This window comes from Grampus griseus (assembly GCF_964374135.1).
Source record: "Grampus griseus genome assembly, chromosome: 10".
In the NCBI taxonomy this organism is placed as follows: domain Eukaryota; kingdom Metazoa; phylum Chordata; class Mammalia; order Artiodactyla; family Delphinidae; genus Grampus; species Grampus griseus.
Window position 1 is genome coordinate 49,514,607 of NC_139004.1, and position 20,810 is coordinate 49,535,416.

The 20,810-nt window shown below is 39.5% G+C and overlaps 1 protein-coding gene across 6 annotated transcripts in view; it reads left to right on the forward strand.

The window, feature by feature from the left end:
- Positions 1 to 1,387: 1,387 nt before the first annotated feature.
- RBMS3 (RNA binding motif single stranded interacting protein 3) overlaps positions 1,388 to 20,810 on the forward strand; it is a gene marked incomplete at its 3' end in the record, with an annotated part of 699,823 nt that continues 680,400 nt past the window's right edge. For all 6 annotated transcript variants that reach the window (XM_082664257.1, XM_082664261.1, XM_082664260.1 and 3 more), the window contains exon 1: positions 1,388 to 2,098. In XM_082664257.1, the coding sequence (XP_082520383.1) occupies positions 2,024 to 2,098 (75 nt within the window). In that variant the 5' untranslated portion in view covers positions 1,388 to 2,023. The remainder of the gene's footprint in view (positions 2,099 to 20,810) is intronic.

A 20,810-nucleotide genomic window follows, 5' to 3' on the forward strand; every position in this document is an offset into this window, starting at 1 on the left:
GTTGACTCTCTCCAGCTAGGTAAGTTGGAAGTAGTTCCATTTTCTAGATGAGACCTCTGAGTCCCAGAAGAACACATAAACATTGGCAGACTTGATTTAATTTTCTCAGTGACAGGGCTTCTACCTCCTACTCTCCACCCTCTCCCCTTCCTTCCTTCCGATCGTCATTCTTGTCAAAAGTCAAACATAAAACTGTGTGCCCACCATCCTGATCTGTCTCCAAGGAACCTACCTGCACTCACAGGGCTCCCAGGAACCAGACCCCTGCGGGAAGCCCATTGCCCCAGGGGTAGTAGGGCTTGTACATGGGACCGCATTCTCTGGTCTTCTTGCCTAGGAAGCTGGATTTGTACCGGGAACCTTTCATTTGAAAAGGCAACTCTGGGCTGGGGAGAATACAGCCGACTTGACAAAGTCGAGAGGAGTTCAGTGCTGGTCTGCCCACGCTCTGGGCATGCGTGAGCCCTCAGCAAAACACAGCTGGCACGTCTAATTTTAGCCTCGCCTGCCTTGAAAAGGGACCCTTTAAGGAAATATATTTCCTCTGAAACAATCTGTATTATAATGTAGCAGCTGATAGACACGTCAGAATACTACTTATTATTGGTGGAGAAACACCCTGCCAAGTGATTATGATTTTTGTTCTTTGTGTTTGTGTATGATGATGTCAGGAAAGTGATTAAAGCCTCCATGAATCATAAAGAGATAGACAGTGAGAGAAACAGTGATTTTATTTATCAAGACGATCATAAACCGAAGGGGACACCTCTTTAGATTTTTACAAAATGGATGTAATGATCAGATTGATTATTTCTGCTGTGATAAGTTGCTGATTGTGATCTGATGATGCCTGGCTTGTTACGAGCAGTCCTGGAGTAGACTACAACATTTCTTCAGTACTTACCATCCTCCACGTTCTCCGAGAAGTAAAAGGTTAGTTTCTAAAGCAGGTCTTGGATTCCTTCGGCTTTAGTGCGTTCACAGGTTTTGAAAGCATCCGGGACACACTTTTTCCATTTTCACCAGCAAGCTTAGCCCGTCTGCCTTGATTTTTTCCTTTCTCTCCCTTCCTCCCTTCGTCCTCCTGTCCCTCCCGGGGTCTGCTGTGTTTTGTTTCGCAGTGTGGCTTACCTTGAAACTTGGCAAGCAAAGCAAAGAAGGCAGCTCTTGTGCGGGGTTGATGGAGGGAAGGATAAGGAATCATCCGCCGCCCACATTTGAGTTCCCCGGGATCAGCGGCAGCGGCAGCAGCTTTGCTGCAAAAACCGCTTTGCTATTCGAGATAGCCAGTAGAGGGAATCGGAACTTTGCTTGCAGCAGGGGTTGAAGCAGCCTTTTTTTTTTTCTTGGAGGAAAGACTGCAGCCTTCTGGACTGCGTACGCTGCTCCCTGGAGGGGCTCTCCGGGTCCCACCCACTGGCTGGAAGGAGGGGACGTGAATGAAAGGACAGGACAAGCACCGAACACCATGTCACTCTGGGAGGGACACAGCAGCAACTGAGCTGTGAGAGGTTTTTTTTTTTTTTTTAGTTTTTCTTTTCCCCTTTCTTTTTCTTTCTTCCCTCCCCCCTTTTCTTTTTTCTTTTTCTTTCTTTTTTTTTTTTTTTTTTTCGTTTTCTTTAAGGTGGGGAAAGAGACACACAGGAGACAGGAAGCTGATCTGCAAGATTTCCGAGTTGTGCTAAAAGGACTTTGATTTTTTTTTTTTTTCCTTTACAAACGTTGGCAATTGACATCACTACGGACAGCCGGGTAGAGAACAAACTGCCTCATCCCAAGTGGACCCCAGGCGAGAGCTGGGGAGGCTGTGTGGGGGTTTTCCTACAAATCCCTCACCTCCCTCTTTTTTTGGTGTGTTTCTTTTTAAAATTCTTGCTGTGTTGGAACTAGTGAGTGGTGGAAGACTCTCCGAAGCCTCATCAGTCATCGGGACTGTCAGGAATAGTGGTTCCAGAGGAAGCTCGGCCTGGGGCACATACCCTGTCATCCAGTTCCCTGCCTCGGAGATAGAGATTCCAGCTACATGGGCAAACGCCTGGATCAGCCACAAATGTACCCCCAGTACACTTACTACTATCCTCATTATCTCCAAACCAAGGTATGGCTCGCTCCACAGTCTCGCAGCAGTGGGGTGTCCTTCTGAACTTGGGATGGGAAACAGACAGGCATGGGAATTATTATTTACCACCTCCCTCCCCTTACCCCATCACCTCTTCCTGCTTCTTTGAAATTAGTAACATAGCAATGGAGTTAATGAAGCAGAGAAGGATATAAGAAGAAAGCAAGCCTGGAACTGGTGCTTTCTCTTTAAGAAGAGATAATAGTTTTACTTGAGTTCCTTTGTTGTTATTTGGCTGCCTAGGTGTTCCTGATATCCATCAAGTCCTTGGCCGATGGGCAGGGTTGTTAAAAAGGAGATCATAACAGTGATGATCAGGCACAAGAATACAATTTCAGGGGCTTTTCTGGTGAGCTGTTCTTTGTTTGTGGCTCTAAAAGGTTTTTTCCCACTGGATAGGACACGCCGGGGTGGGGGCGACTCAAACTTTTAACCGCTGAGTGTAGCATGAAAGGCGGGTGTGGGAAGGTACACGGTAACTAATTCAAGTCTCTTAGAGTTTGCTTGGGTACATTTTTGTGTTTTCTATGGCCTTATTTTATACTGAGGATGATCAGGATGCTAGAGAGTGAATTTAGGAGCTTTACAATAGATGTTCTTTACTTTTAGAAGCTAGATGTTGGCTGCCATCAGGAGGCCTGGGTCTTGAAAAACGATGAAATACACTGATGATAATTGGACATGAATTGGTTAAATACTTTAGGCTTTATGTGTGTGCTCAAATGATCATGAGGGGGCCAGTGGCAAGACCACGTCACTGAACAGTGGGTCATGCCAATCATGAACTTTATCCTGGAGTTCAGACATGGAAGACTCTCAGGTGTGAAATCTCTGCTCCAATTTGTCAATTACATCGGACTTAATTTCAGGGGAAAATGTTGGTTATTCCCCCTTGAATGCATGGATTGTATTCCTTTATGGATGATATTATTTTATATTGCATTAGCCAGACTCTACCGTGTTCTTGGTAAATACGCCAGGAGTGAACAAGGCATGCCTGAGTGATCTGTGCTGTCACCAGGACTGGGTGCTGTGATTTGGGTTTGGTAATTCATGCCGTAGTTAGCTCTCATTTATTCTCTCTCACCAAACAATGCTGATTTGTAAACCAGATCAGGCAGCAGACTTTCAGTATTATATTAAAGATTGTTCTTTTTTTCCTTTCCTTTCTCAGTCGCTTTACAATTTGCCCTGCCCCTCCAAGGTCGACTCACACTGCTTTTTGCCTTTGTGAGCATTTAGTTTGGGCTGCTGCTGAAATAAATAGACCAGCCCGCCTGCTCCAGTGGCTAGAGTTTTAACTCTTTGGGGGATTGGGAAGAGAACGGCTGCCTGCCTTCCTCAAAGAAATGGCAAAGCAAGGACAAGTTAAAAGGAGAAATTTATAGTCATTTCTCATCCCCCAAAGAAACAGAAACAACAAACAAAGGTTGCATGAAAAATATCGCACATTCCATCCCCTTTAGTCATTTGGCTAAATTTTTCCAAATGTTTCAAAATTCATGCTTTCTTTTTGGTTCTCGTTTTCTCCGATGAAGTCTATTCAGAAAAGAAACTTTAGACCAAAATGAATGGAATAATTGCTTTTTGGTTTGAGATTTCTTTTAACCTATTGCTAGCAGGAAATAATGTCAGGCACGTTATATTAAAGACACAGGACCAGCTACACTGGTGGGAAGTTTGTGTGTGTGTGTGTGTGTGTGTGTGTGTTGTTTGGGGTAAAGAGGAAACATGGGGTGTTGAGGGAAAAGAGCGCTAGAAAAAGAGAGGGAATTTAAAAATAAATCTGTTTTGGGGTCCTATGTAGTTTAGTGTTGTGTAGACAGGCAGCATCTGGATCTTGTTACTTTCAAGCTAGTCAAAGCCATCAACTTCTGGAACATTTTTAAAGAAGTTAGATCCATTAGGCGACCTCAGCTGATATTTGGGTAATCAGATCAGGGTGGTAGGGAGTATAAGATCAGCTACTTTGGCTATCATGGTAGTTCATATTGATTATTACGTTGTAAAATTTCGACAGTGCTGTGAAGTTGTCAAATATCATTACAGTGGCTCTGAAATGACAGACATTAATGACATTCCTGGAAGCTGAAGATATGAAAATGTGCCCTGTTTGGGAACTTAGGCACTCAGAGAATGGGAGGAAGGGTCAATGTGCAATATTTTAAAATATGGGAACTTTCTGACAGCATTCACACTGTATAATAAAGTCTCATCACACCCCAGCATAGCATGAAAACAACCGGGTTGTTTCAGTAGCACTTTCTGCTCCTTTTACACTTATATCTCAAAATATAACGTAGAGTAATTTTGAAGGAAATGCATGCTGCTTAGATTTATTTGCTAAGCCTAGGTGGAATTCCATAAAATCCACTGTCCTTCCAGCCTTGGCTTGTAGTTTTAATCCAATTTTAAAATCATTGCTTTTTAAAATGATGCTAATATGTAAAGAATATTTATGGTTGATAAAAATAGAATTCTGTGGTTGACAACAAAAATCATATTCTGGTGATACCGTGCCTTAAACTGTTCTCTAAATTCAGGTGTTTTTAACTCACCCACGAAAGCTATTTGCTGACATTAGTTTGGGTTGGAAAATCTTCATGGGATGTTTATTATTGTATTCATTCAGAAAATGCCAAAATACTGAGCCTTCTCTTTCTACCTAAATATGTGTGTTAAATGCAGCTGCTATTTTCTTATGATAAAACAAAATGAAAACGGATTTTGAAATAAATGCAACTGTCTTCCATTTCCTCAAATGCAATTTAAGTTTTAGAAAAACTTGTGACACTTCCCTGCTTTCTCTGCTCCCCTTATTACCCATCACATTAGAACCAATCTCTTCACTTTGTTGCTTCAAAAGAAAAAAAAAATAGAAATAAGATATTTATGCTTTTGTTTCTTTGAAAAAATTTCCAGATGCTTAAAATGTTATATTAGAAAAATGTATGGGTAAGTCAAATAAAAGGAAAACCCATGGCTGACTTGTAGCTGTTGTACCTTGTAGTAATGTGGGTATAACATGCTTACTCTCCCAGACCTCACATTCAAAGTTGTCACTTGTCAATCTTCCTTTTGACCGATTTTGTTTTCCTAGCCAAAGAAGCAATTTCTAAAAAGAACATTACTTTTATTTAGAAGTAATGAAGAAATTTTGGTGACATGTCATAATATTTCAATAAGAGACATAACTGGATTTTAAAAAAAGAGTTTCATCAAAACGAATTTGCTGTTGGAAAAGCCACCCATAATAATCAGCAAGTTTTAGAGAAAGGAGATCAAAAAATAGTTTCTTAGCTTAATGATAATATATGTAATGATGTTTGCTTAAGTTGTAACATAATATTTCTCAAGAATTTTGTTACAGCCCATTCCAAATAACCAACCTGTTGCTATTGCATTATGAGACCCAGGGTGAATTTCAATCTGAATTCGAGGTACTTTGGGGGTGTTTTTTTTGAAAAACAAATGAGTTGAACTGGGAAAGCTAAAGAGTAAAACGTGGTCACAGCCTGGTGAGTTGATATTTTGCAGTTGAGAAATAGATATTTCTCTCATATGTGATATTTAGAAAACTTTAGTCATCTTCATGAAACTTAAAACTCACCCAAGCGCACACAGCAAGTTTGTCTTTTCTTCCTTTCCACGCCCTTGCCAGATCACTCTATTTCTCCCAGTTCAGTGCAGTTTCTAATCACTCTGCTTTTTCATCAGTCTGCTGCCTGCCCTTCTTTGGCCATCTGCTTCCTCAGAAGACCTTGAAGAAAGGGGTTCAGACCATGGAACCCTGTCCAGGTCTCCCTGGCTGGTGGTACTCAAATTCTGTTCAGAGCCTGGTGTGAAGTTGGGGTCAGGTGGAGGAGTAATTCATCACCAACACACTGATTTCAGGCTGAATTTCCAGCCATCTGCAGCTGGACAGCCGCCTGGCTCTAAATGTCTAGCTGGACCCCAGTTGTGCCATGAAAAGAGCAGACACTTGAAAACACAAGGCCAGGGCGCCCTGCAAAGGAAGAGGGAGCCTCCCCGGGGGGCCAAGGATATTCTTAAAGATGTGAATGTACAGGTCCTACAAAAGCAAAACAAAACAACCCTTCACACATTCCTCGCACATGAAAATGTAGAAAATCTTGCAGAGGGAGGGAATGAGTTTAGAATTTCCTTAGTACTTCCTGCCTCAGATTTGCATTGATAGTCAGAGTTGGTAACTTGCCAGTTACCAACCAGTTTTGTATGTTTCAGCCTTGAAAACTCCCAGGTACTGTTTTCCTTTGAAGGACTGAAACATATAAAACCAGTTTTCTAAAAATCTTACAGCAAGAGAATTTTTAGGAATAACTCCACATATTTCTTTCACTGAAGGGGGGTTATATGATAGCATGAAATGATGATCAATCTTATCTCCTGTTAGAATGTGTACTATTTTAATTGGTTTTAAATGAGAGAAACAGAGAAACAAGAGGCTACCTTGCCTTTTCAATTTGGTTTTTTTTCTTTACTCCTCCAAATCTTTGTTTGCATTGGGATTTTCTTTCTCTAATGTCGTCATTGTTTTCACAACACTAAGTTTGGTGCCTACTAAAAGGAGTAGAAATGTAAAAAGTTCATGCTTTTTTTTTTTTTTTCCAGAATAATTCCAAACTTAAGGGAAACACTGTGTATATTTCTTTGAACAGTATCTTTCCAACACATTTTCCTTTCACTTTCTCTCAATTTGGAAAAAGAAAAACAGAATTATAACTCAAACCTATTTCCATGAAGTACTAAAATGTATTTGAGGGCTGGAGGTAGGGGCCACGTGAAGGAAGAGGCCAAAGAGAAGGAAGGATGCACATCATTCCAGGTCTTTCTGGCTCCAGGAATTATGGAAAGCTTCGTTTTTGCACTAATATGATTTACACAATCCTTTTTGACATTATCAGTCTTTTTGGCAGAGAGAAGTCTCAGTCACAATGATGCCCATGCCAAATTCTAAGAAAACCAGGGTTTTCCTTTAAAAGAAAATCTTTGGAGTGTTGGACTTCTTATTCAGAGTAAATGGTTGATGTTTATCCAAAATTGACTTCAAGTACTACATTAAAATTGTGTTTTGTAACAGCCTCATAAGCCACAGCTGTATGTGATTAAATAGTGTAATATCAAAAGCATGTGAGAAGAGACATTTTTATGCTATAGCTGTTCGCAGCAAGAGTACAGATGGGGCTGAGGGGAGCCCAAGAGCAGAAATGTGTGTGGTGATACGTGTGTTGTTGAGGATATGTTATGATACGTTGTGTTGAGGGTACGTGTTGCTATTTTTGGCAGTAGTGGGAAAAATGCTGAACTATCTTGGATGTGATTAAAAATATGCTATTTGAAAATGGAAACCAACATAAAATACCAATTTTTATTTTAAATATGGAATGCCATTTCATTGCAAAACACATAGTTACTGAATGGATCTGAAAGAAATACAGATGGAAAGATGAAAGTTATTCCCATGAAGCACACATTCAAAAAGTAAAAGTGAAGTTTTTCCTTTCTGTTTTGAAATTATAAATGGTTTTCTTCTCTGTTTCTTTGCTACTTTAATCTATGGAACTATTGTAAGAAAACCTTCAGGCCATTTATCCCTAAACAAAAGAGTGATACATGGTAAGGATCAGTGACTTAGAGCAAAATAGGTGGCAGTGTGATTCTTTTTTAAGATGTTTGAGAATATGATATTCAGTTTGGTATGAATATGAAAATTTTGTTGCTAGTGTTAAAAATTACATAGTCACACAAGGAGACAACTTTTGTTTCTTTTTCTTTAGCAGGGATGTTATAGTAAAGAGGCTTTAACTACAGTGTTTTTGAAAGACTGTTCGTGAAAACTATAATCTCTTATCTTCTAGAGATTATCATTCTATAGGGTTACTAATACTAATAAAAGATTTTTTACTAAGTGATCATTTTCAGGGCCTTGAAAAAGCCTATAGAATTGGCTCTTTATTTTCAGATTTCAAACATTCGAAAGCAATTTTCAAAAGGCAAGGAGAGGTGTGGACCGAGGTAAGTTGGATTCTGTTTGTTTTGGTTTTGAATTTTTCTTTTTCAAGTTGATATTGGCAGAGAATTTGTTCACATAACTTTATTTTTCCATGTAGCTTTATTGGTCAGGAACTATATACCATGTAGAATCAGATATCTGAATGAAGTTTTGCTGCTCAGAACATCAACCTCTAATATACATCCAATTTCTAGTGGATGGAGAGTAAATTATAAGACATTCATTCTGCTTTTCTTTCGGAGAATTCTCTGATTTGTGTGTCAGTGAGTTAGTTTCTAGGACAGGTTCCCTAAGATCCCTTCCAGGCTTAGCGTTTGTGACTCTTGCTTTGAGATGGATGAGGCTGCTTTGATATATTAGGGATATTTGGGAGATGACCTTGGATTTGTGCCACTGATGAGTTTTTGTTCGGGTCCTCAGCGCTTTCTACAGAGCAGATCAAGCACTGCTTTGACGACTCTGGAGGCTTGACACATGAAACTGTCTGCATCCTTCACCACATCTAAATCCAGGGCACCCAGAGAAACACCCCCATTACCCAGGATTGGGTGGAGAGCAGCTCCCACGGGTGAGGCCAAGTGACAGGCACTCTTTAATCATCATTGCTGGCTTTGTCGTGGTTCAAGTTTTCTTCCTTGAGTGGGTAAAATTAGGCCTTATGCGAAGACTTGCTCTCTCCAGGTGGCATAAGAGCTGAATAGTGATGCATGTGTTTGGCTAAACCAGTTGATCTCATTGAGATCCTAACAGCCCGAGCTTCCCTGGTGGCGCAGTGGTTGAGAGTCCGCCTGCCGATGCAGGGGACACGGTTCGTGCCCCGGTCCGCGAAGATCCCACATGCCGCGGAGTGGCTGGGGCCGTGAGCCATGGACGCTGAGCCTGCAAGTCTGGAGCCTGTGCTCCACAACGGGAGAGGCCACAACAGTGAGAGGCCCGTGTACCGCAAAAAAAAAAAGAATTAAATAAAATAAATTTAAAAAAAAAGATCCCGACAGCCCTAGTTTCATGAATGAATCTAAGAGCTCGTGTACATGTGGAAATAACAATTGATAGATGAAATGCTATTTTGACTGGAGTTTGCAAAACCTTCAAATCCCTGAATTTCTGAATAGTAACCTTTAAAGAGCAGGGAAAAAATACTCTAGTAAACAGAGTGCATGGTATTGTAGGAGAAAAATAATATCTTCTCCAGGACACATAAACAAAAACATTCTCTTTTCCTCTCTTTCTCACTAGGTACTCTTCTTGGTCCTCCTCAAAGCCCCTGTTACCTGAATTAATGAAAGTAAATGGAACCCTGAATTTTGTTTTTATGAATGACTAACAAATACCAAAAATAAACTAGACTACATACACAGTCAAGGCAACCCTGATAATATCCTTTCCTGTTGTGTGGAAAGTAAGGCATAATAGAAGTAAAATAAATCTCATGATATTCTAAATATTGGTAGTAAGTGTTTTGGGGAACTGATTTTTAACTTTTTCTAGAATTAGTTTTCTTATCATTATACCTTAGGGTTAAGAAATTGTCATGTATTGCCCAGATGCAGGTGACGTTCTGTTTATCTCATTCTTAACTGGTGGTTTTCAAGCTGAATATGGATCATGTATAGAATTTAACGAGAATTTTGGAGAAGTCTTCCTATTTTTATCTAGGGACTGCTATTTATCATAGTCATATTTCTGATTGATGACAATTTAGTGAAAAGGAAAATGGGAAACAGAATGCTATCTGGTTTTCTGGAACGGTTTAAGATTTCTTAAAAGGTTTTCTTATGTATACAAGTCATATTTGAGGCTATTACTGATGACTGTAAACTCTTAGGTTGCCACTTTTAAAACTTATTCACACAGATTGGATGGTGGCATCCTGGATATAACTTAGAACTAAGGTAACTTAAAATTCAAGCGAATATACATTTTTTCTCTCTTTCTTTATTTTTGCATTTTTAAGCAAATATACTTTTAAAGTCCCAAATAGTTTTTTAAAATCTTTCTTTCTTTCTTTCTTTCTTTAGCTATGCTGGGTCTTAGTTGTGGCATGCAGCATATTTTAGTTGCAGCACGCAGGATCTTCAGTTGTGGCATGTGGGATCTAGTTCCCTGACTAGGGATTGAACCCGGGCCCCCTGCATTGGGAGCACAGAGTCTTAGCCACTGGACCACCAGGGAAGTCCCCCAAATAGTTTTGAGTAGATGAAGTATTTGAAGAAGTGTGTACAAAGCTTGGAAGAAAATTTCAGACTGTTTTCAGGGATATCATACAAGAAAACCATATGACATACCCATGATGTTGAATTTCTTCTTGAGAGATGAGAGAAGCAGATTATTTTTAGCTTGATGCTAGTCCCTTGAAGGATTGTGATAGCTCCTGTGTTAGCCTTGGTCTTGGCTTTCGGCCCCTCGGTCTCTTGTCCATTGCCAGGCATACCAGTCGAGACTGTGCCTTCAGAAGTAAGGATGTTGTGTTGTAATCTAGGTAGGCAGGGAAATCGGAAAAGAATAAATTTCTGATGTTCTTTTCTCAATTTATTCCAAAAAGTTAACCATTGACTTTACACTTTATTATTCATCTGTTAGGACAACTGGACTTATGTTAGCAACAGGGAATTTTCCCTTTCTGGCTTGTTCTTGTGTTTAACTTTGTTGAAGTTAAACACAAAAAAGTTGAGGAAAAAGTACAAGGGAATAGGTCAGTGAACAGGGAAGAATTCTGATCTTTTAAACTTTTTTATTGAAGTATAGTTGATTTACAAGGTTGTATTAATTTCACCTGTACAGCAAAGTGATTCAGTTATACATATATATATTCTTTTTCACATTCTTTTCCATTATGGTTTGTTACAGGACACTGAATATAGTTCCCTGTGTTATACAATAGGACCTTGTTGTTTATCCATGAACAGGGAAGAATTTTCCTCCAAATTTAGCGATGTCCTTTAACAATGGGAGAAGTAAAGGGTCATTCTAAAACTTCCATATTTTCTGAACACTTTAGGGGCCTCCCACTTCTCAACAAATATATTAAACATATTAAAGTGTACTCATATTCCACATCAAATTATATTTTTTGTAATAAAATATGGGAAGAGTTTTTATTATTTTGCCACTAAAACTCTCTGAGTACGAGTAAATTCATTTATGTGTGCTTGTGAATTTATGTGCACTTACCATCTTGTATATGTAGGTGTTCTTGCAAAATGAAAAAAATCTAATCTACAGATCTTCTTGAGGTACAAAGAAATATTATTTCAGTCTCTACTAAATAGAACAATGAATAAAGCTGGCAATGTATTATGCTTTGTAGAAACAAACGTTTGCTAAATTTGGTTTCACAGGTTTCTTTTTTGTTTGGAGGCAATACATTTTTCTCATCTTGTCAGTGCTTTTGTGGGTCCCTAAAGTGGTCGGAGAGCCTGGAAAGCTGGCCATATCTCTACCTACTGTGACATTTTGGCATTCAAGATATCTCTGTATTTTAGTAATCCCAAATTTCCAGGGTGGGACATGTGTTAGAACAGCACAGTGTATTGGAAAATGTCATTAACATTCTTTGGCTAAAATATGTCACAAGCAGATACATTGGATTGACCTTTGGTGGTGAGAGCAATTGAGAGTTCCAGATCTGGGTGCCAGGTTCACAGAATTTTTTCATTGTGCAATTGGTAGAATTGTTTACCAATTGGCAAGAAAAAGAGCTTGACTGTAACAGGTGTTTCCCTGGGCTCTCAGCTTAGGGTCCAAGCAGGAGGCAAGTTCCTGGCACAGTAGTTATTTTATGGCATAATCTTTCTAAATTCTTCTGTTTCTAAATAGGGTCATGGGTTTTTTTACACGTATTAAAACGGCCACCTCCTCCTGTTCCCCAAGTCCATGATTATTCACCTTGGATGACTTCTCTTGGTTTCCAGAGGTCCCTGTCAACCCTGCAACATCTGTGTGCCTCTGAAAGCAGACATGTCTGCACATATGCACACCCCAGTCAGACCCACCATGACTTTCACAAGTGGGTGAGCACCCTGAAGATACTGCTTCTCTAGCCTTAAGCCAAGCACAATGCTTCCTTCATTTTTATTCTGATTTTTATTATTTTCAGTAATATAAGAAAACAAGGATGCCTGGTCCAGAGCATGGCCTTCTCCCCCCACCTCAGTCAAGAAGGACTTTTCTCTGTCTCTTTAGACCCCTGCATATGCTCACACCCGAAAACTCCCTCCCCTCTCACAATCTTGAAGGGAGAATTCTCATAATCACCCAATGTTTTGATTCTCCTCCTAATTACTCAGTTTTCCTTCCCAGCCCTCTAGCCAGATCTCACCAAATTTCATCAGCAGATTCAATGAATAAGCTTTGATTTCTCTTTCACAAACATAAAACACACACACACACACATTTCTGGAAACTTTAAGAATTGTTTCGATGGTTCTGATTTTCTCTGAGGCTAAATGACCACTGAGAAATATGGAGAGGCAAAGTGGTCTTAAGGAGACATATACTCATTCTTTTCAGGTCTAATAAGTTTTTTGCTGCTAGCTGATGGCAAAAGGGGACGAGTCTCACCAAAATACAGATGACTAATAACTTTTACTTTCTTTCAAAAATGTAGTATCTTCCCATGATCTGAGATATATTGATAATGTATTATGCAAACTATATATATATTCTTTTTCCTCCGTTATTCTTGATAGAATTTTTTAGAAATCTTATTGATAGATTGACTCTAATTTTTCCCCAATTTCATTGTTTATTGTTTATATTGTGGAAATTCTAATGATCCTCAAAGCTTGTAATGATGAGGCTGTCAATAGCATGGTAGAAAAAAATGGCAGTTCCATGATTTTAATTTTACAAGTGATTTAGGAGAAGCACTAAGAAAGATAAAACAAAGAAAAGAAGAAAGAGAAAATAAGAGGCTAATGTTATCAAGTTCTAATTTATTTTTGAAAATGTCTGGAATTTGACTATTTTTCTTTCCAAAGGCAAAGGATAAGAGCTGTTTGCAAAGGAAGTGATAGGTTAGGAATCAAAGAACCATCTTCGGGAAAAACTTTGATGTGAATATAGAACTTGATTTGGAGGAGTCATATAGTTGAGACTTTTGGTGTCTTGTGAAAAAGTAAAAAATTCAATGCTTCTGAGGACAGCTTAGTGCTTTGTTCTAGGACAGCTTAGTGCTTTGTTCTGCTTCCACATATCAATGCACTTGATAACTTCCAGCACCTGCTTTTCTTGTTCTGGTTTACCCATCACTCGTTCCTACCGACGACCTGGATAAAAGCCATATTGTTTTTGACTGGAAACAAGGGTGTTTTTTAGAAGAATATTGAAATAAAATTTTTACACGTATTTGAAATTTCTATGTATAAAATATTCATATAAAATTTTTATCTGCTCAAAAATATAATCATGAGTGAAGCTCTGTTGTTCTATGTAGAAAGGATATGGCTTTGAGTGGGGTAATCCAATAGAATAAGTTATAAAACCAGCAAAGCAGTATTGGCATAAGAATTGTACAATGCTAAACAGATGGCAGTGATGTTTAAGGGCCACTGATGTGCCCAGGGATCCACAGAACTGTTGAATTGAAGATATGAATGCAGTCGTGCTTAAGTACCCTGACTCTCAGCACATTCATATGTTAGAGGGTGGGTCCTGGTGAACGAGTGTCTAGATTTCAACATGGTCATTGCAGTTTAGGTCAATAGAGGTCCAAGAAAAGTTAGCTATTATTGTTATTATTATTCATGATCTGTCTTTTCTGCCAAGTTCATTTTACTCACTTCTCCATCCTTATTCCTTTAGGATGTCTGTCTGCAGTGACCTCACATTTACACTGCATCCTCTCCATCTCCCTGCCTTTCCCAGATTGTCCTTCCTGGGAAACTAACTCTTTTCTTTCTGTTTCACAGCTTCCACTCCCCTTGCCCTTTCTGTCTCACCCCTTTTCTCCTATCCTCAACTTGTCTGCTATGGATTTGCCTTCTTTGCCTCCCTGCCTTTAGCTCCTAAACTTCTTCCTACTTTTTGTTCTCTTTGCTCTCAGTTTCCTCCTATCTTTTTAGTTATTACTTTTTATTTTTTCCCATTTCTTTCCAAGGTAGAGTGGATTGGATTTTGACTTTCTTTTCTTGCTTGGTTGTAAATCTATTTTTGGCTTTCAGATATACCTTTACTTATCAGGATCAGATTTGTTTCAGAGTTAGTCTGTGAACCCCCTGAAGACTAGGACCACAGGGTCTTCATCTTTGAATGCCCCGCAGGATCCAGTAGAGTGCCTGGTGCAGGCTGAGTGCATAACAGAAGGTTTTTAGTGTGTATTAATCCGTGTTGTTCAGTATGTCTCATGCAGTCCTCTGTTGCTGAAGGTAGTGATTTTTAAAACCAGAGTTGCTGAATGTTCCCTTCACCTCTGTGATGCTTTATGTCAAAAGGCATTTTGTATAGCATAAATAAGTCTTACTAAAGTAAATTCTTTTACATATACCAACTGATATATCATTCCCTACCCTACCTTTCTCCCCTGAAGCATGTGGGACACTAGGACCCCGGGACTGTTGGCTAGAGTTAGGTTATATACACAGCTAATGGGACACACTGTGATAGCATGTGAGCTAAGTCAGAAACTGCAATAGGAAGAGAAGAGAGAGAAGGGGAGAAAAAAGAGAAGAGAAGAGAAGGGAAGAGGAGGGAAGAGAAAAGAGAAGAGAAGAGAAGAGGAGAGAAGAGAAAAACTGACACAGTGTTGCTTCCCAAGATGCTGGCAAGAACATCAGAACGCATGCCAACTTGGAAGGACAGAAGTGTATTTCAAAGACAGCCAGTATTTGGAAATTGGGGATGAGAACAAGCAAGGAGGTCAGGACTAAATGGCAGTGGTGGTGGTTTGAGGGGACTGGAGAGGCCATTCCTGAGCAGTTGCCAAGACTGTCAGCTTGTATATGCAGCTTCCTTCCTTGGGTTGGTGGAGAGTTGGACATATCAGGAGGTGAACTCAGAAGACGCAGCTAGGAGATGGGTTGAGTGCTAGGCCCATCTTTTTGTCTATTTTTCTTATTTGAGACAGAGGATCTTGAGTATAATAGTCATATATTATCTCCCTATGCCATGTAAATATCCACAGCAATATGGATTTTTTAACTCAAAATTTTGAAAAGACAACTTCAAAGATCAAATAAGACTGACAAAATACCTGTTTTGGGAAAAGAAAGCTCTAGTTTCCCTATACAATTAACTAAGCAGGTATAAAGATATGTCCGAAGTAACGATAGATGATATAAGATGGGATTCTGATGTCAACTTCAAAGGCTTCCTCACTAAGGAATGTATGGAAACAATAGCCCAGTTGTGGCTGCAAACTGTGTTTTTGGTTTGGATGCCTCTTGATTTTTCCAAGTTGTGTTGAATCTCTTATGTTTGTTTTGAAGTTTTGTATTTTTTTTTTCTCTACCATGTTCTTTTTTTGCATCAAGGCTCTTATTACCATTTGTAGAAAATATAGTCTCTATATATGTAATTCCTCAACATTTAGTAAATTTTTCTATTGCAAAGTAATCCAGACTAATCGTATCTAGTGAAACAACTCAAGATATATATTGAAAATATTAATAATCTTCTTCTGCACACCACACTGGTCAATGAAGAACTCTCAGAAATAACATGTTAATAAAAAATCATATGTGCCCTTCTATAACATTCTTTATGCTCATACAAACATACAATCAGATCTATGGTATCTGAGATCAAACTGAGCAGGTTATTTTACTCCTTTTTTCAATGGAAAACATACTTTGTGCATTCTCCCCAGTTCACTAGACATGTCCTTTTTGTTAATTGTCAGGATAATTGTTTCTAGTGTGTTTGCATCACATTTTATGCAAGTATTGCCCATCGATGGGCACGGATTTTTTTTGCCACCGTTTTGCCATTATGAATAATTTTACAATAAATGTATAAGGTACTCATTTCAGTACTGAAAATTGAATCATTTATCTTCTAGGCAGGTTTGCTTCCTTTTAAACACTGAAAAATGCCTTGATGAGTTCCTTATTACACAAGGATTGACATCAGTGCTTGGATTCTTTTTTTTTTTTTTTCATTAAGCAATACCTGCCATCATTTCCTCATTTCTTGGCATTGCTCTACCCTTGATCTTTTTTTTTTTTTAACATCTTTATTGGAGTATAATTGCTTTACAATGGTGTGTTAGTTTCTGCTTTATATCAAAGTGAATCAGCTATACATATACATATATTCCCATATCCCCTCCCTCCTGCGTCTCCCTCCCACCCTCCCTATCCCACCCCTTTAGGTGGTCACAAAGCACCGAGCTGATCTCCCTGTGCCATGCAGCTGCTTCCCACTAGCTATCTATTTTACATTTGGTAGTATATATGTCCATGCCACTCTCTCATTTCGTCCCAGCTTACCCTTCCCACTCCCCATGTCCTCAAGTCCATTCTCTACATCTGCATCTTTATTCCTGTCCTGCCCCTAGGTTCTTCAGAACCTTTTTTTTTTTTTAGGTTCCATATATATGTGTTAAGTGCTTGGATTCTTAACCTGAAGATTCTGTGTCCTGTGGGACTGACCTGTCCCTTTGTGTTGGAGTGATAAGGGTTATTGAAGTCTGTTCCTTTTGGTGAGAAGATGAACTTCTGGATTGAGGTTTGAGCTGAAAGGGAGCCTCTCACATTTGGCAGAAGAAGAAATGTCTTTTTTTGTGTGTGTGACACCCTCATGGGGATCCCAGCAGTGCTTGGGGTCAGCAGGGCCAAACATTTCTTTGCTTCTTGTCCATCCCATGGGGCCACACTTGTGATCCAGGTTGATCTGCTTTGTCTGCCACTCGTATTTCAAGTTGAAAGAGCAATAGCAGGGGAGGACAGCTTCAAGCAGCCCAAATCTTCCTAAGTGGTTGGAATCTAGCTGAGGCATTTTTGTATTAGAGCAAATATTCGTGTCCCGAGAGTTTGGACATCAGGATTTTCCTTTTTATGTTATTATCTTGGGAATACTGCAAAATTATATTTCGTGATAACCCTCATCCGGTGGACTTGTTTGGTGCTCCTTGACCATAGGAGGAATATCCTGGTATAATAACTGAGCTGGAAAAAGTGACTCTGGAAAATCTAATGAACCTCAGTGAAATCTGATTTTGTTTCTTTTTTCCCCCTGTACTTGTCCTGTTTCTCACTTCCAACATAATTTTTTTTTCTTTTTTTTTTTGGTGGGGGGATACGCAGGCCTCTCACTGTTGTGGCCTCTCCCGTTGCGGAGCACAGGCTCCAGATGTGCAGGCTCAGCGGCCATGGCTCACGGGCCCAGCCGCTCCGCGGCATGTGGGATCTTCCCGGACCGGGGCACGAACCCGTGTCCCTTGCATTGGCAGGCAGACTCTCAACCACTGTGCCACCAGGGAAGCCCCAACATGAATTTTAATTAAAGTTAAAACATGGCAATGAAAAGAAGAAAACAAAAGATGCAGAAGATGCTATGCTGGGTTGATATAGAAATATCTACCAACTGAAATCCATCTAGAAGACAGCAGATCATAAAGCCTCAACTGTTTGCTCTTCCTATAAAAAAGGTAAATCAAGGACATGTATTTCTAATGACACTTAATTCTATTCAATGTATTTATATTTCATAGCCTTTAAAAGTTTGATGATCAAGTTCCACATGCTTCTTTGGAAACTCAGGGAGTATCCTAAACATAGACCTGCAAGGATGACTTTTTTCTCTTATTTTGTGTATGAGATGGGAAGGAGAGCTTAGTTCAACACAGGAAAGCCAATTTAGCATTTTCTCTTTTTACAACTAGACTACCAACCATTTTTTAACCCATGCTTAAAAAGCAACAGTATACCATACTTCATATATATTTAATGCAAGTTGAAACATTTTAACCAAGTCTGGAAAAGGAATTTAATAATCAGAAATGAAAACAGCGCTTTGGTTAGGTGAAAGGATTCTGAGAGAGAGATGTCTGGGAGGCCAAATTTTTTGATTCTAGAACTTGCTTTAATACCATATCCCCAAGGTTTCCTGACCTTTTTATATTTCAGTTTCCTGCCACTTCTTCCCATCATAAGAATATTTAGTTATTTGGTAAGAATGTCTTGACGATCAATATTAGACTAGTAGTAATGTGTTTCAGCGTTCTGTAAAGAATGCCAATATATTAACATATTATGAAAATGATAAAATATAAATAAGAACCATTAACTCCAAGAGATTGTTATAAGTGATAATGGTGAGAAGAGGGGGACTGAGAGGCCTAAAATTGACTTGATACATGAATATAATGGACCACAAATCCTTACGACAGCTCAGATCAATGCCCTTCGCTGAAACATTTCTTTGCACTTCCATTATGTTTCTCCAGCCTCCATTTCTGCCATCAGTTGGATTGAAATCATGTAGAGAGATTTGCTTTCAGTATTTCTCATACTTCTTCCATGATTTTTTTTATTGTGGTTTTGTTTTGGAAAGCAATGCAGGTCTGTTTCAGTGCTTCATAGAAAACTCACCCTGCAGTCTGAGATGAAGCTATTGAGAAATTGTCTGGTTTTCACATTGCTATATTTCACAATACTTGCACTTTCCTCATTTAAGTTCCCAGGATGCTTTTTGTCCCCAAAAGTAACTAAATTAGAGGAGGGAGGGGTGTCATTTTCTTGTAGGCAGCTTATAGAGTGTCAGCCCTTGCTTCCCTAGAGCTATAGCTCGTGTTTAAAAATGCTTTGAGTGAGGCCAGCACTGGCTCTGGGTGTAGTATTGGGTTTTAACTAGATAATTTTCCAGACTTGTTCATTGGGGAATGAAGGAATTGAGGTTTTTTAGTTTCTCCAGCTTACACTGGGCTTTCAAATATTCTCAAACTTGCTCACATGTAACATCGCTGAACTTAATTGTAATTATTTGTTAATCTTCTTCCAACTGTAATGGCTTCCCTCACCTACATCTTCATGCTCAAAACCCAAGGGCCATCTCAAAGGTCTTCCAGCTGGGTGACCCTCAGTCCTTGCCCAGCATTTGGTAGGTGCTTGATAAATGTCAACTGATGACATATAAGTTGTTACATATCCTGAACTCTAGTAACACTTATTGATAACACTTATGCTTTCTGGGCACATAACCATTTTTTCTTCCCTTTGTTTTTTTCCGAAAAATTCAGCCCCCAGAGGAAAGAATCCTCGTCCTGCTCTTCCTTGTCTCGCTCTCAGACCCTACAACAATGACCTGCATGTAGGCCGTGCTCTCACTCTCTAAACATCCTTTAATTGATTGTAGAATCTTCTGGAAAGTTGAATGAAACCACTCCATATTTATCTGTGCTTCTGCTATAGTTTTCTTTATTCCTTTTTAATTTCAAAATAATACGGCACTTTCAATTCCGAAGATACATAAAACTAGGAAGGAAATATAAAGGTGAAATCTCCTCAAGGTGTTTGGCTTTTTTTTTTTCTGTAAAGTATTTGCTTTATTCTTGCTCATTCTCATGCTTACTCTCAGGTCAATATTGACTTAGCAAAAAAAAAGGTGTCTGTGTACACCTGCTGTCTCCCACACCTTCGTGTATGTTTGGCTTGAAGATGCTTTGGAAAAGGAGGAAATAAGATTTTTCAGTGTTTGTGCACTGTTTAATTATAATATCTTATAGTCCAGTGCTGTGCCAATTTATTTCGTATCCTATAGTTATTAAGAAGTGATATGGAACGTGGAATTTCTGAATGTGAAATCCAAGGTGTCAATCAATGCACGTTCATAGAGCTCTTCCTTAGGCTGGCCCTGTATAGGGGGTTTTGAGACAGGCTGGGACCTGGGACCCTTTACAGAAGTGCTTGCACATGGACAAAGGTCTTCTTAAGCAACAGGATACAAAGAAACTGTACGTGATGAAAAATAATTGCATGCATGTGCTGTTGGGGCAAATTATAAACAAGGTACAAAACAGCCACAAACCAACTGCCATTTGTGAGTTGCTGGGAGCCAAAGCAGGGTCCTGTACATGATCCCTGCACCACCGGGGCAGCGGGCAGACCATCTAAGCCACACCTGCTGCCCCACCCACCAATCTGCCCCGTTGTTACCCCACTTAAGGACCCAAGCAAGGGAGTGGGCGTGCGCACCTGACTCTTGCTTCTGCTGTCTTGAGCCTTGGCCCAAGTCCCCATAAAGCTTTGCCTGCAATTCTCTGGTGGCCTCTCATCAGTTTCTATTGATTAGAGAATCTAAGGACTGGGGCTGGTAACAGTTTGTTCAGACAGAAGGCGGTTATACTATGATTTTTGCTCTTCAGACGACCATTTATTTAAGGAAACAGAGGTGACACATGGAACAAAAGGGAGTGATTAGATGCTAAATTGTGTGACATTGACTTAAAGAGAAGGGAAAAGGGCTGTTTGGGCAAGAAGAGCCATGAAGGGAGAAGAGAGTTTGGGGTGAGTCTGGAAGAGAACAAAGGAATTGGACATTTGGCATATTGGTGAAGTCAGGGAAGGATGGGTGGGCACTCCTGCTAGAATTAGAGCAGGAACATAACATAGGCATGAGGTACAACTGGGGGGATACCAGACAGTGAGGAATCAGACTTTACTGGAACAGAGAATGGGTGGCAGAGGGAATTGGTTGGGTTCCCAGAACACAGCAATGACT